The sequence below is a fragment of the Ceratina calcarata genome, unplaced genomic scaffold (assembly GCF_001652005.2).
Source record: "Ceratina calcarata isolate Rehan_Ccalc_2016 unplaced genomic scaffold, ASM165200v1 scaffold81, whole genome shotgun sequence".
NCBI lineage: Eukaryota > Metazoa > Arthropoda > Insecta > Hymenoptera > Apidae > Ceratina > Ceratina calcarata.
The window spans coordinates 284254-300578 of NW_017179422.1; the positions used below are offsets into that span (position 1 = coordinate 284254).

The 16325-nt window shown below is 40.2% G+C and overlaps 1 protein-coding gene across 7 annotated transcripts in view; it reads right to left on the reverse strand.

Moving 5' to 3' along the window:
* LOC108631090 (uncharacterized) overlaps positions 1-16325 on the reverse strand; it is a 98668-nt gene that overhangs the window by 7953 nt on the left and 74390 nt on the right. For all 7 annotated transcript variants that reach the window (XM_026818590.1, XM_026818591.1, XM_018034792.2 and 4 more), the window contains one exon: positions 3874-3944. In XM_026818590.1, coding sequence (XP_026674391.1) covers positions 3874-3944 — 71 coding nt within the window. The remainder of the gene's footprint in view (positions 1-3873; positions 3945-16325) is intronic.

The following is a 16325-nucleotide window of genomic DNA, read 5'->3' on the forward strand; positions in this document are numbered from 1 at the left end:
ATGAATGGAAACAAATCTTGGGATTTTTTTTCACGATCCTTGACTAAACCTGGGGATGGCTACTTGAAAACAGTGTTCGAGCCGAGTTCATGAAATCTGGGTTAAATTTTGGAAATGGTACTGAGCTAAAAACTATAATCTCGTTTAGAATATCTGGATCTTCTTAGATGAGTCCTTCACGTATTACAGCTACGTACTTTTAAACGTTTATTTGTAAATTTAAAATAAATTCAATGTAATTACTTTACCGCAGGCAATCGTAGATATCGAGCAATTTCATGTTGTAGAAAATCAGTGGAAATCTCGATAGAATCGTAGTCGAAGGAGTTCAGAAAGTACACGCCGCTTAAAAGCTTTTTCGCCCTAGGGGCCAGGAGGTTTCGAACTATTAGACGCCGACCATAAACGTCCGCGAAAACTGAGTTGCGCTTTTAGAGCCTATATCGCCAATGTGAAATTTTCAATGGGAAAATTTCGGTGGCTTCCCCAAGTAAGATTTTAATGCGTTTGTCGCTGTTCGTTCGTGGAAGAATCGGTAATCGTAAAAATCGGTAAACGGATTTCATGCTGTTATATCGATTGAAAAGTTTTTCTTATGAAACAGTGTGCAGTATATATATATGTATATATACAATAAAAACTGACCTTTTCACGAAAAGGTAAAAAACTAGGCAAGTTTGAGGTGGAATCAAATTAAGGTCTAGAAATTTGTAAAATCGCAACGAATGTGGTAGTCAAGTTTTCTTTTAAATTGCATTTAAATTGTTATTTGAACGTGTCCGTTCGTCTTAGTACTTTGGTTAAATCATACTTAAAGTCATAACAATGATTGAGTTTCTGTTCCCGTCAGGAATGGAAGATGAAATTCTTTAGCCAGCGGTGCATGGAGTTAATATTTGGCTGGTGGGTCAAAGTTTAAATCGTCCTGGGAGGAACTCTTTGCCGTTAATTTAAGTTTCATGAGCGTGTCTGACGTTCCCGTGGCGTCGTTGGTGGACAGACCCGATTAGAGTGAACTCCTTCGAAATACATCGGGAAGAAGTAAAAAAAACACGGTGTAGAAACAGTAGTTCGTGCGATGTCCGGAATAAGAAAACTTTCAGAACTTGCAAAAATTCTGGCAGTCAGGTGTTGTTTCAACTTATTCGACAAATGTTTGAATACTCTTGAGATTAAATTGTGTTCCCTAAAACTAACTTCTTAATTAAATGATCAGACCAGCTCGACTTTCAGTGAAGATATTTGCGACGATCACTTGCGACGGAAGATCAGAAAAGGAATTGTTCGTTGTTAAATGAAATTAAAAGAATTAATCTACGCTATTTATTGTAGTAAATGCCATAAAAGCCATGTGAGCCCCTAGTAAGTGGCATAAAATAGCCGATTGTTCCCTCTATCAACAAAGATTCTCTTTTCAGCGAGCAATTGGTCGAGTCTCTCTTACCGTTGCGACTCCGCGAAACCGGAAGAAGGGAACGTCGTCTGCAGGATTTGATACAAAGGAGCAGGCAGGAAATGGCAAAGAGATCAAATGTCTGGAGATAACAAGTAGAAAGCTGATTCGATGTACCGGGCACTGGCTGCCCGATCAGCTAGAGTCCACGATATTCCCCCGGGAGGCGTATCCTCCAGTCTCCTGACTCGTATTTCCTGCGAGTTCGTGCTAACTTTCTTCCAGTCTTTCAACGGTGATAAATAGATCGCCAGCTACGACAAGTGAACATTAGTCTGTTCTTTCTGCCTCTCGAAATTCTGCTGCAGGACGTGTGCTCGTGAAACTGCATTTAGAAATTCTTAGTAACATTGAAGTTTTCTAATCAAAATGATAAAAAATTTGTTTATATTCGTTAGAATATGAATTTTATACATTTATGAAAAGACCGAATATGTAAGAAATATAAACGTTGCACGTGATAGGTAAAAATTTGTAAAACATCAGACATAAATGCATATTGCAATGCTTAAAAGAAACTTTCATCGTAAATGCACTTTTTTAATTAACTGTCATAAATGTTTTATTTGCACAAAAATCCGCAGTTTGTTAATCACATTGTGGACGATTAACTAATTTTCCTCAATCTTTTATCAAGCGAGAAAATGAGTTTTCGAACATTTTTACTTTCGTTTAAGCACATTCATAAAGTGCACACGACGGTAAACTGGCGGACAATCAATAATCGGTTTGGAACATCAAAGGCTCAGAGCTTCCGGGGAACAAATATACCGCGCCAAGCTTCCGACGTTAATTTCCCGCGACGTAACTGGAAGTAAAATATTTTTCGAACGTCAAACTGTGCGCGGCTTAATTGCCCCTCCGGAATGAATTTATACTCAAACTGTACAAGGGGTCGGAAATATAAGCGCCGGTTTAAACGGATACGGTAAACATTTTATCCTGCAATCTAATTGCCGTGAATGTGACTGATTGATCGATTCAATTCGCATGACGGCTAGACGCCGGAAATTCAATGTCTATGTCACCACGGAACCGAAATTTCCCTATCCCATTCACGAGATCCGAGCAATTACATCAGTCTTGTATGAGTACACAATATGCACATGTAACATGTACACGTATCCGTGTAGACGGATAACTAATACGCATATAAACACGGACTTGTGATTGTTTGATTAAGTATTTTAATATTCATCTTTTTCCAACGTTTTTAATTTCATACAAAATTAAAATCCACGGATTTTAATTTCGCGTGTGGTTTCTGTTAAAGGTTTCCCGTCAATTTTCTGCACTTAATTATAGAACTCCCGTTACCAGCACTTGCGTTCGACGGTTTACTTCGGCTTTGCTGACGTGCCAGAATTTTCATCACAGTGGCCATTTCGCGAAGATTGATTAATTAAAAAAGCATAAAACAGACAAAGATATTCACGATGAATATTTTTTGTCCGTACGTTACAGTGCTTGACGAAACCATGCCGCTGAAACTCTGTTCCCGTTTCGCTTGGCTTTACGTAATAATTCGTTTTGTTGTCCTGTTAACCATTGCTTTGTGAAAAATCGGCTGAAAAAATCTGCATAGAAGATCGTTAACGAGCTGGTTTCGTTTGTCCGGCGCGTCGCGTAATCAGTTTAATTCATAAACGCGGCTGCTTCGGCTCAATTTCGGGCGTTTCCCGTTGGCTGGTTAGGGTCCACGGGTAATTGAGCGAATTCAACGTGAACAATGTTGCACGGTGTACACTGGCGTACTGGTTTAAAGCGATAATTAATCTGAACAGGGAAATATGCGTAGATCATATTACGTAAAACGAGATATGCGCGAGACTGATATGTCCACTGATCACGGCGCGACTCTCAATTATCGAAATAATGCAAATGCATGTTTTTTTTTCGCTTTCAGCTTTTACACGGAATGGAGAACAAATACAATTCATTCAGGGATTGAAACAGGAAGATGCAGGTATTTTTTCCATGGTTTACATTTCGTGATTATTCCGGCAGGTATCGATTAAATTTATCCACGGTATTTGCGCACGTATACGTAGTGTTGTATAAAAAAATGTTAGTTTCCCACCAATTTTTCTCTCCATTAGTAAATTTGCTCGCCAATCAAAACGTTGGAAAATTTTCATATAGAATAAAATCTGTTATCACGTTTTATTCAATTACGGGATGTTGAACGATTTTACAGCAAGAAACAATAATGAAATAAAATCTGTGTTAAAGAAAAAGTCGATCCAGTAACGAGGGGTGATTAAAAAGATATCGCGTTAACGTGACGTTGGTCGTTAGTGGGTCAGCGAAGGTATTAATTTTCTAGTCATTAAACGCGGTATGCAATTACGATGCCATGAATCGACTTAAGCGCGGTAGTCGCCTGGTAACTGGCTCGTTGTATTCTGAATCGTACTCACCGGCAGGGATTCAGGAGTGTGGTCCAGCACGTATATGTTGTTCGTATATCCATATAACATCGTGTCCAGATCTGAAATCCAAGGAGCGAGCAGAACATTAAATTGGATTCGAACATCGGCAACTACGACGCGGAATAGTAACGCTATGCATACAGTTAGCCAGCTTCACTACCTGGAATGAATGCTCCAATTACCGCAAAAACAGTTCTTGTCAAATGCAATTCCCATTCGATACGAAATGAACAAAGAAATTGAATACGTCGTCTTTCATAGTATTGTCTTGGTTTCATGGTTTCGCTGTTTGAACTAATATGCTCATAATCATACGAATTCTTGTTTGAAGAAATGATGATGTGACGCATTGGCAACGTGATAAAGTATACATTTTTCGCAACGTTCGATTGATTTAAATCGATGGCGAGTTAACGACTCGCTAACAAGTTTGGTCGCAGCGTAGCGAAGTTGAAATTAATTTTCGATTTTAATACGCGGATAGTTAAGGAACTTGTGAACGTTAACGCAATTTTTCTTTAACGAAGTTTCTTCTTACGTGGCAGTGGTGGTTTAGGCGCGAGGAGCGCTTATTGATGGAAAAATAATTAGCTGACAGACCGTAGCGTGGCCAGAACTTGGATAGAACTTCGTCGCCGGCAAGATCGATTGACCTCGGGTAATCATAATACGTGAAAGGATCAATCTACAAATAATTCCGATCACGAAGGTGAAAAAGAAAATTGATGTGCCGCCATTAAGTAAGAGCCGTAGGACATGAGATTAAAGATAAGTTCGATGGAAAAAATGGAAATATCATAAAGTACCGGGTTGCCAGGGCGGAAAAACCATTCTGTATCCAATACTCGGAGGATATACGATCGTAATGCCTCTCAGGGAACACTTGCAAACACCAATATATCACACGGAATCCGGGAAAGAGGACGATTTATGCGTTGAAATCTCAGACCTGGCTCAGGGAGCGGAACAATTTTTCAGAATTATTACCTAGGCTACGCGCGGCTATCTGTCGATGAACGAGAGCCACTTCGAGCTCGATCGCGATTCATTTCCATGCGAAAGGTCCTTTGTTCCCACTCGTTTCGCTCGGGCGTACCCACCGGACAGATAGATACCCCGATCGAGGAATCAATCGAAATGCGAAGGCCACCCGACTATCGCCAGGTACAATACATGACGATATTTCGTTCGTCGTTCACGCTTAAAAGTGATACGCGGATCTCATTTCGACACGCGGATCTCATTTCGACACGCGGACTGTTTGCCGCGAGTTTCAATAATTCCCTAAGCGAGAAATGGTGCGTTTTATAGCTGAACGATTTATGAACGCGGTATATTAATATTAAAAGGAACGTATAGCGCGTTAAAAATGTTCCCATCGCCTCGTACAGTCGTTATTTCAAAATATGATATTATACATATTTCGTTGAACCACATTAATAGTATTCCAGCTGTCCGATCACGTACTGCATTACTTTACTTGCAGAAGGATGCGCGGTAACACGTAGATCTAGTTTTGTGGAGATGCATAATGCATGTATGGCCAAACACGCTCCTATTCTACTCGCTTCAACAAATGTCACAAGTGCATTACAACGACGAAGAGTTGTTAAACTTATAATGACTGTTTTAGTTTGATTATCCTAACAATCCTGACTACGGCAAAGTTTATAGAATAAAATAGTTAGATTTATTGTAAGATTATTATAAAATATAATGGATATTATGAATAAGGCAACTAACCCAACCAATGATTAGCAATAAATAAAAATTGTTATGAACTGAGTCGACGAATCAGAGCGGATGATACTAGGTTTCCATTAATCAAAGCGATCAGCCACGGCGCTGCAGCGTGACCAGTCGCGTTCAGAAAAAGGAAAACGGAGAGAGGGGAGCAATTATCGTTTGCGCGTACAGCGATTAAACGAGCGTTCCCACGGCGCGGGTGAAATTTTTCGGTGACGCGGTTCGCGTTACGGAGGACCAGTTTCCGGTCAGCTAATTCCAGTTGCAGCTTTCGCTCGAGCCCAGTGCGGGCACAATCGAGCCGGAAATAACGAATGAATTTATCCCAGCGACTGTTCCGCGCCAACGGTCACTGGCGAAAGCACGCTGTGTAACGCTGTCACATTTCTACTTCTTCTGTCTCTTTCTCCCTCTCCTTCTTCACCCGCGTGTCACGGCTGTACCATTAATCTCGCGTTAATTATTATTCGCATATCCGTTTTAATAAGCGGATGCGTCGGTGAATTCGCGGCTGACGCGCCTCAATCTTATTACGAGATGATGTCAAAGGAATTGGCCGGTTTCGAAACTTCGCGAAACGAAATTCGGAGCGAAACCGTGATCGTTAAGCGAACGCGCGTTCGATAAGGAACTTCGTGGATGTCCCGAAGCTACCTTCGAAGATTGCGAGATAGCTATCGGCTGGGGATGGTTAGATTCTGCTTTGAGATACGTGAGAGTGGTAATTAGATCGCGAAATACAGGAAATTTGAATAATACCTCGAATAGGACCTGGAATATTGGATCATCGATTACTATATTCAATGCCAAAGAATTTTCAAACAAATACGAGGATTTTGGTTCAGTTAACGTTTAAAGTTGAAACTGAATGAAAATATCAAAAATCGATTGAGAAAATTGTGTAGATTTCAGTGAATTCGATCTCTGTTGTGATTCAATACATGATACCGTCGCACGGTTTTCGTTTCCGACACATTCGTAAAAATATTTAAAAAATTTGTTGCTTTGATTCTAAGTTTGAGTCAGGGCGTATTATTAACTTTTACTGAAAAACCACAAAATAGAACGTTCTTTCCTGTATAAAATCTACAACAATAGGAAGGTGCAGGGCAGAATAATCCGCTTTATCACTCTTTCCATTTATTTGTTTTATCTCGTCTTTTTTATCTGTCTTCATTGCGTGCATTCATTGTTATCCAGCGGTGGCGTACGAAGAAAACGGCACGAAACAGGCCATGGTGTACATCAGAGCGACTGGGAGGATTTATTGTTAATTACTTTCCTATGCTGACCTATTCACCTCATCCTGTGGTTTCTGTTTCGGTGGATTTATCGCCATTATTTTTCCGCTCCCTCGCGACCAACGAAATGGCGAAATGTATGCGGACGTTCAAACAATCGCGATACGACGCGAAAATGAGATTTATCGCCGCGAATTGTATCACACTCTGACGTCTATGCTGTGGAAGGGTCATGATAAAAAGGGTAGATAATAGGATGAAACGTCATGCGCGATATGATATCAAATATCTGACAGTTTTCAGTGCTTTGGTTTCATAATAAAATTTATATAAAACGATCCTAGTATAGTTTGCTCGTTCTTATTATCTGCTATACGAAATACAGATTTAACGAGTTCATTTTTCATCAATTCATTATCATTAACGAGTTGTTTAAAGGATAATAAAGTAGAGAGTATATAATAAATTGAATGTATGATTTTATTTATTCGTATGTCACTCGATATAAGAATGAATTCAACGAAACATATAATAAAATTATTTCTGTTCCAGTCGAGTTCGACTTCTTAATTGTTTGAAGGCATGGCCAAAAATATTCTAACGAGAACGGTGTGAAGTGTCCGCCCGGAAGGATAAAATCCATCGTGGAAACCATTTAATGTGTCGCAAGCGTTCGCTCCACTGATCTGCAAATTCGTCCAATTAATTGCGGTTCTAACAGTAACGAACCACCGCACCGGCTATAATTGCAAGCCTCGTCGTAGCCTGCTAATAGCAATCGCGCGCTGCTCGTTCGCGGATAATTTATCGTCCCGTCGTCCCATCCCGTTGCGTCGTTACGACGACGACAGCCACAGCCGGAAGGATTCGCAAAAAATTTGTGCCACGGTTGGAAAATCCATTCTTCGCTAGACGCGAAAGTCGTAATGTACTCTGACATGTTAAAACGTTCGTTCGACTCTCGCTTTTCTGCTACGCTCACCATCCATCGGGTCGGTTGCGAGTGTTTTAACGCTCTCGAAGCCGGCACGTCCTTCGCGATCATTGAAATTGCCTAAGCTCGTCGAAAATTCATCAAGCTGCCAGCTATTTGCGCCGTTCTGCTTCTGGCGCGCAAACAATACACACGTTTACTTTGCAGCCGGTTGCTGTTCGAAAGCTGGTTTGTAATTCCCTGTGTAGATGCAAATTTTATGCAGTTGCAGCCGCACCGCGTCGAGGAGCTACCTAAGTTTTATGTCTGCGTGTTAATTGGTTCGTTTTACTTGCTTCCTAGTAAACTTTATTACCGCATTCAGCCGCGTTCAAGCCTTACCCCCAGCTTTCTTTATATTTTTTCTTAGCAATCTTAACGATCATCCAGGCAAGAATATGTGCTTTATCATTTTAACTGTCCTCTTTCACGCTTATCTTCATCCGACTTTATTAAAATGTTAATGCCCTGGAATAACTAACATTAACGTGGTACATTAACGTTATCAACGATGTTAATCGACCTGGAAACTTATTGCGGATTTCATAAGCGCTAGCATACCAGGTATTATTAAATTTAAGCGATACGAGAAAATTCACTCGCCTCTCATTACACTGTTTTACTTTAATTAAATATTTAACAGTAATTCAAAGTTACTAAATCACTAATTAATTTTTGTATACTATTAAAAGCCCAATACAATTACTCGTAGCGTCTCTTCCAAAAAGTGAATTCTACACTTTGCAGCACGTCGCTGGACGCGTCCTGACGAAACATGAATCAGGTGTCGTCGGCGTCTCGTCGCGTCGCTGCTCGCCTCTGAACGAAACACGGATCGGGAGGAAATCAGGCTTGTCATCGGCGCGTATGTCGTCTAGCCTCGACGCAATTTCCATGCATATAAATGGCAAACAGTCGCGACGGGACCGCACCGTTAGCCAGTTACGCAGTTCACGACTGTGGACCGTTTCTGCGAGCCGTGTATGTAGTTCCATATGCAAATTGCACGCTACGACCTAGCACGTCGCGCAACAGCGAAAGCGAATCAATATTGCATTAGGAAGCCTCGATGCTACCGCGATCCGAGTACGGTCCTCTGGCGCGATGAATAAATTATGCCCGAAACGCGGATCCGCTTTTGATAAACGCGGTTTCCGTCCGTCGCGCAGTCACACCGGCTCGCTTGCCCTGACATTTTTTATAGCAACCCTCTGCGAATATTTTATCAACCTCAATTTGGTCACCGTCTCTCGCATGAAAAATGTAATTTCATGGAAATGGAAACGTAGGTTGTATACTTAAATTTGTTGTGGCACTTCCAACATGCACGACGGTTCAGGTCAACATTTAAGACAAAGTCTAAAGAAATTCATCATCCAGGGGTACGTAACTTCTCACAAGCTTTACACATGTAATTATTATACTAGATACCTAGCAGTTCGCCGAGTTAAGAACAAACAGTACTCTCATTCTGGCCGAATAATTATCTGTTCTCGGCCAGGATTCCAAACTTTGTTCTTGACTAGCTCGAAGATAGTTCTGTTTCAATATATTCGCCACAGGGGAATGTCAAAACCATGGAATCATGCATGCATTATATTTAACATAGTTTCACAATTGATATGTGTATGTATCTATCATAAAGCAACGATCGTTGCAACGGAATCAAATTTTTATACAGAATAATCAAAGTGAACGCTGTTATTGTTGTATTTGCGTAGATTGCTTGTCGCATAAAATCAGCTCCTTCTCCTTATCAATTGGTACGAACAAGTGAATAAAAATTATGATGGAGATTAAGGTCATAAAAGACTCATTTCCACGGTCCATTATGCGGTCATAATTCAAAAGCGAGCGTGTCAGAGTCGAAGATTGATTTTGTCGGGGGCAACGGAGCGTGGCAAGTTGTGGCGTTTGATATCGGAGGAAGCGATAGGTCAAGGGGCGAAGTCAACCGAGATTTCTCGATAACTCGAAACGTAGGTGCGCATTATGCCTGGTACTCGCGTTATTAACCGGCGCGGAATGCCTCTTAGGTGCATCCATATATCTCCAGCGATACATTCCAATCTCTAATCTGACCGGAAATTAAACCGACCCGTTTATTTCCTTTATTTAGCACAACGGGAATTCTTTTCAATCCTTACCTCGATCAATTGATATTGATTCCACTACATTCCGCAAGGGCATATTACATTTTTAATTATATTTTTAAACTCTATTGTTCAATGAGTATCGTGTAATAATTAAATTAAATTAGGAAAGTAGGATGAGTGTTAAATTGAACCTATTCAATATCGATGACCTGATAAACATTAATAATAATAGTAATTCGGCAGCAAGCGTAGAACATTCGAATAACGTTTCCAATTGGTGTTTCCTGCCCATTCGCAACTTGGCCGAATCAATGAAGCTAGTTGCGCTGTTTGACATGGATAGGAAGGACAGATTAGGAACGGTGAAATCAAGCGAGCTTCTCCCGAACGCTGCGAAGTCCTGCCTCAGTTTCAGAGTACATAAATACACACTGAGGCCACTTTGCTTACGCTAAATAATTCATAGAGAACAGAACATGAAATCGTCTGTATTGGTGCTGCTGTGCCAATAGACGTCAGAGTCTGTTCATCAGAGACTATTGATTGGTTCCAGCTTTCCCTTCCCACATCTTCGTCTCGTGTTTCTCATCTCCGACCAACTTCTCAAGTGCAATCAAACGAAGAGACGCGACGCGACGCCGACATAGGTATTACGTACGACATTTGCCAATCACAAACGGGATGCCGCGAGATATCCCTCAGACATGTTTAACATAGTCTGGTAAATAATTCATAGTTTGCTCGATGTCCCGCGTTTCCTTTCGTTGATCTTCGCTGCCCCTGTTAGGATTATTGCTCCCCTTGTACTTCGCGATGACAAAAATTGTCTCGTGTAGGAAGGAAATAATACACACATTTTTCGTGATTCTATATTCCAGAATTTTATTTAAGTTACTATATGTTCATCAAAAAATGCAGTATGGAATACAGTGAAGCGCGAAAGTGTTTGAACACTTACCATAGAAAAGTTTTATGACTATGTTATGTGCATTGTAAAAAAGTTCTTAACATTTTTCAAATTTAACGAGTAAAGTTTGACAGTTTTTAAATATATGTAAGTACGTAACACGGTTCATCCTGAGCGTACTAAGTATACTTCGCGTGTATGAAATATCAATACGTAATAATTAATTCTCATTAATATTATGAATATCAGTTTAACTACTTCTGTTACCTCATTTGTTTACATCTCGTAAGTTTCACGTATCGCATAAAGTTCACTTCAATATTTATTCAATATAATGATCGTGCATAGTTACACTTCGTTATAGCGTTAATGAAATAAGAAGTTTCATGTAACGCATAATGTAGTCATAACAGCTTTTTATAGCAAGTATTTAAGCACTGCATTATCTTGTTGAAAACATGTCATTTTCAATGGGAGAGGATAATAAGAAAATGATAGATGTGTCAGTAGTAAAAGAAATAGTATTTTGCATCTCAGAGATCAAGGAGTTTTTAGGCAATATTGTGTCATATGCAAAATTGTGATATGTAATGTGTATTATTTGTGAGAGAGGTTACAATTTATACAGTAGAACTGGAGCTTTTTGTTAAATGGGAGCCTAAAAACGAGGTGTATATATGTGTATATCTATGTCGGTGGCTGTAAGAAACGTGGTATTCACGAGGAAGCGCATTGAATAAACGTTCTCTCATTCAACATGGGAGGCAGGAGCCTTCGTTATTGGAGTGCGTGCTATAAATCTTAGTTGGTAATAAAGCCGGTGGTTGACGTAATAAGCTCTTAGCAGTGCAATTGTACTTTGCGTACCCGATCTTTTATTAATGAGGTGAACTTTCCCTTCTCTTCTTCGATACACGGCTTTGCATTTCCGCGAACGTTTTTATCTGCTTCCGCGGGCAGTGGCAGGAGAATAGTGGAATAAAACGAGAAAGAAAATTTGCTTTTCTGCACGACGGATCCGCTGGTCTCGTCACGAAACAGGGTGAAAGTTCAAGAAGTAGCCCTTGCAAAGCCGCCGACTCCGTCTTCTAACAAGCCGGGCTGGCCTCACTTCTTCCTTGCGTCAACCTCCGTGCGGTCCCCAAGTGTCGCCTAATTGGATTCTGTTATCGCGTTCCTTTATTGCCCTGAAAAATACGCTTCACGTTGGACGAACGCGTCGACCAACTATGCCGTAGCGATCCACGTTACCGTATCGCTTGTACGTACGCGATAGATCACGTTTCCACGATCTGTTTACTCTATCTGATTTCAATTCATAGTAGAATTCTGTCTATTCGGGTTGATTTCATAAAAGATCATCTACCATTCATATTCTGCAGGAACGATTCTACATATCAAAATATTATGATTCCGCATTTAATTACGAAGAATGAGTCATATTCCGTGATATACATCGGTTCTTTTCTACGCTGCCATTCGAATAGAATGAAAAAAGATGAGATATCCATTCGAAAGCCTTTTAGCTGCCTCTAAAAATTTGGTTAACCCATCGGGCTCACATCCTAACGCGAGATTTCCATTTTCTAGTCATAAATCAAAATGTCGTCGATCCGAGCGAACAGTGGAGCACTTTTTTCATTCCGAACGTCACCAGACCGTCTTCCTCGCTGCCGGAAACGTAAATAACGATCGCTGTAAAATGCTGGCGCCAAAGGCTACTTTAAAAACGTACTCATTACGGTCGCGTCTTAAAAACTTTTGAACAGCTTTCGTTCATTCCCGCTGTCTCCGTCCTCGCCGGGCGCGGGTTACGTCGGAAACTTAGGCAATTACGCGGAGAATTAAACTCCTTAAAATTTATAAGGGTGGGCTGTGGCTGGTTTCACGCAACCCGCTGAAACTAGAATGAGTGAGACATTTCTCAACCGTGTGTTGCCTTCTGTAACCATAAGTTACCACGTGACAACGAACTACTGATACATTATAATGATTGACGATGAGCCTGTTATTCTTTAACTTGCTTTTAAACAAAGAACTGTCTCGCTACCTCAATTTCCATTGTAATCAAGAAATTTTTTAATATTCCGGGAATAGAAGATTGTTTAAGTGACGATGACAGAAATTTCTCAGGAAGATTGCAATATCACTCAGAACAGTTATTAATCTCATTACAAAACACTTTAATATCGAATGTATTAACGCGTTCGCAGATTCTCACGGTAACTGTTTTAATATCGGTAACATTTGCATAAGGATCGATCTCGAATCAGAAGATGAATACAAATTTATACGAACATCAGCAACAATCACGTTCTGGATTGTTTTAGGGGCTGATCTCAGTGATGCATCGATGCGAGAAACGAGAACGTAAAAGTGAATCACTCAATATCACAACGTGTACACATGCACGTAGTGGAACGCGTCAATATGTAAACCGTCGGTAGCACGTTGGAATTTTCAAGTGAGGCTCATGAAACAGCCAACAGGGAGAAACTGCATGGAATATACAGGCCACGTTTCTGACCGTCGAATTTAATAATACAACATCGGCAAAGCGGAGATCATTTAAACGAAACTGCCGGCTTGATTATCGATTAACGCCAAGCGAACTCACTCTTCCTCTTCTCGTATATAAAATCTCACCCACCGCGTCCGGAACACCTACTCGAACCTCCATCAACAATGAAAGAATACCGACGCTCGACGAGAATTCGACGATGAATAAAATTCGAAAACGCGAGCTCGAATTTCCATACAGAGCTCTCGATGTGAAAGCTCCTTACTGAACTCGAATGCGAGAAGTTGATTGTCCACGCTGAGTTACGGAATAATCGATGACGATACGTACACACAGTTGAAAGCATCACAGTATGGAAATCCTTTTCATCCTTTCCACCATTTATTCGTTGAACCAGTTCGTACGATTAATGCATATCGATTGTGATTTATCGGCAATAATCGAGGACTTGGATTATCCTACCTTTCCGGGTATTACCTCGAATTGGTTACAGACGTGTAATGAACCGTTTTATCCAATTATGCATGGAGAAAAGAATCGATCCTCGGTCAGGGCTAATATTTTTGGAGGAAGTGTGCTCGTGAAAACCGTTCAATGTTCATGTGAATAAACGACAGAGGTCTTTGATAATCAATGCACTTTGACATTGATTTATTCAACTGATATTCCAAGATAACTTATAGTATCGTGCACATAACGTGAGCACTTTAATATACATCTTATACATTAATACAAGCTTTAAAATTACGATGAATAACAACTTTAAATTCAATTTTCTTATTACATCATTTAAGATCTATCACTCGAATACGGAAATAAGTGATGCCATTGATCTATCAAAATTACACGGAGATCATCTGACAGGAGATTGAGAATCGAGTCATTAATGATATCTTGGTCGTGTTTACTCGGTGCCCTTCGATCGGACCATCCTTTGCCAAGGAACCCAGGAAAGGCAAATGGTAAAATCGAAAGGGGTGAAGAGGCGAAGGTTCAAGTTATTTCAGGAAGCCGTAGTGATTACGCTTCGGTCGCCAATAAGAGCTTATCTCACCGGCTTGTAAAGAAGTATAGTCTATATATACGTAGCCATTACTGGCCGCATCGCACTCTGGAACCATGCACTCTCTTCCCCGTGGCTGGTAACCGCCACGTTCCCTTCAGCCCGGCGCGGCGTGGCGCGACGGTCAAACTCCGTCAAGCTCGGTAAGTTATTACGTCGTGAAAATAAGGAGAAAATTGGAAAGCGGTTTAGCCGTGAAAGTGGTGTCAATTACTGTCCCGATCGCCGGGGCTAAGGGAACCCCAGCCTTTCGAACCTACTCTAGTCGATCAAAGGATTTTATGATACCTCTGACTTCCGGTCCCTTTGCAAGCACTTTGGTATCTGAATTCACAAACCGGGTTACCGACGAGAGGATCGCGATATTCATAATTATTGGTCGTCGACCGTAGACAGAGAAAGAATGTCAAGAGAGCGAACGTCGCGGTAGAAGAGCCTCCCTTCCATGTATGTACGCTTCGTTGAAGATAATTATTTCGGAATGCAACGTTGGAAGGGAATCAGTGAATTCATTAAGGAACATGATTTTTTTCTGTTATAAACAAAATTACAGAAAACGAGTTGAAATATATTTTTTTTTTAAATTATAAAGATATTCAGATATATTACTGCATTTTTTATATTTAATAACTTCATGGTTTGGCACAAAAATAATATCTACATTCCTTTAATTTCTCATTACTTTATATTCATTTGTGATTTACTTATATTACATTTCTTTCTTTTTAATTGTGGTACGGAAAATAGCTTTAATTTCAACAGGGAATAGACTCCCGTGGATCAAAACTGTCCGCTCTGTGACTCGATAGAAAGGCATCTGTCCCACAGCTGACACTGCATAAAGTCAGACCGTCAATCATCGCTAGAAACGAACGCCCTATCGAGGTAAAAAAAGGGTCGTCCATTAGCTCTCTGTTACGTAACCGACGGTAATGATGACATCAGCAAGAGTTGAATCATCGATTGGATATCTCCTATCCTTTATTCTGCTAAATTCTTTATTATATGAAAAAGAATAATTCTTATCTAGCGCTTAAAATGTACACATAAATGGAAAGTTTTGTTTTATCATTTTAACGAAAGTCGATTATAATTGAAAGTAGAAATCATTAAATTAAATTTATACTTTCAATGGTTATTAAGTTGTATTTCAGGATGATATAAAATCCTATATTGATTCCGATATAATAGCAGACATTAAAATAAAAGCAACGAGCACATTTCAACAGATAACTTGCACTTTGGCAGTTATGAATGGAGCACGAATGGAGACGAAAGTGGCCGTGAATGACGAACTGGTCAGTGAACAAAGCAGTCTCAAAAATAATCTCGTGCAATATCGACACCTGCTATCGCATGAAATAACGGAACGCCATTCATTTAGGGAGGTGCTGTCCTTTCTGGGCACTGCCTTGCGCAATCATGGTTTGGATCCGATTGTCCGTCAACCTTATTCATTCACCGCTTGGCTCGACGTACCCTTCACTTAAATCGGGCTTCAATTTAATAAATAGCCGCTTCATGCTTCATCGAAATTGAAGTTCCCGCAAAAGAGCATTCTCAGAAAAAAAATAAAAAGATATTCTAATACACCATTCCATATTATTCCTATAGAATGCATGTCGAATCACGATTTTAAATACTTAATGATGGTAAATGACAATTTCAACAACCAAAAGTTTTGACTACCTCGTGTTAACACAAAATCAAGGGAACCAAATTGTAGGCACATTTTTATGAAATCCAATGAATTTGCTTCAACCATACATGAAGCCGTGCAACCGCAGGGTAAAGAGATAAAAAGAGATAAAAAATCGTGGGACGCCGGAAAAGCTACAAAATTCACGAGAGGACACAGTATTTGTCCATTAAAACGTACGCGCGGCCTAAAGT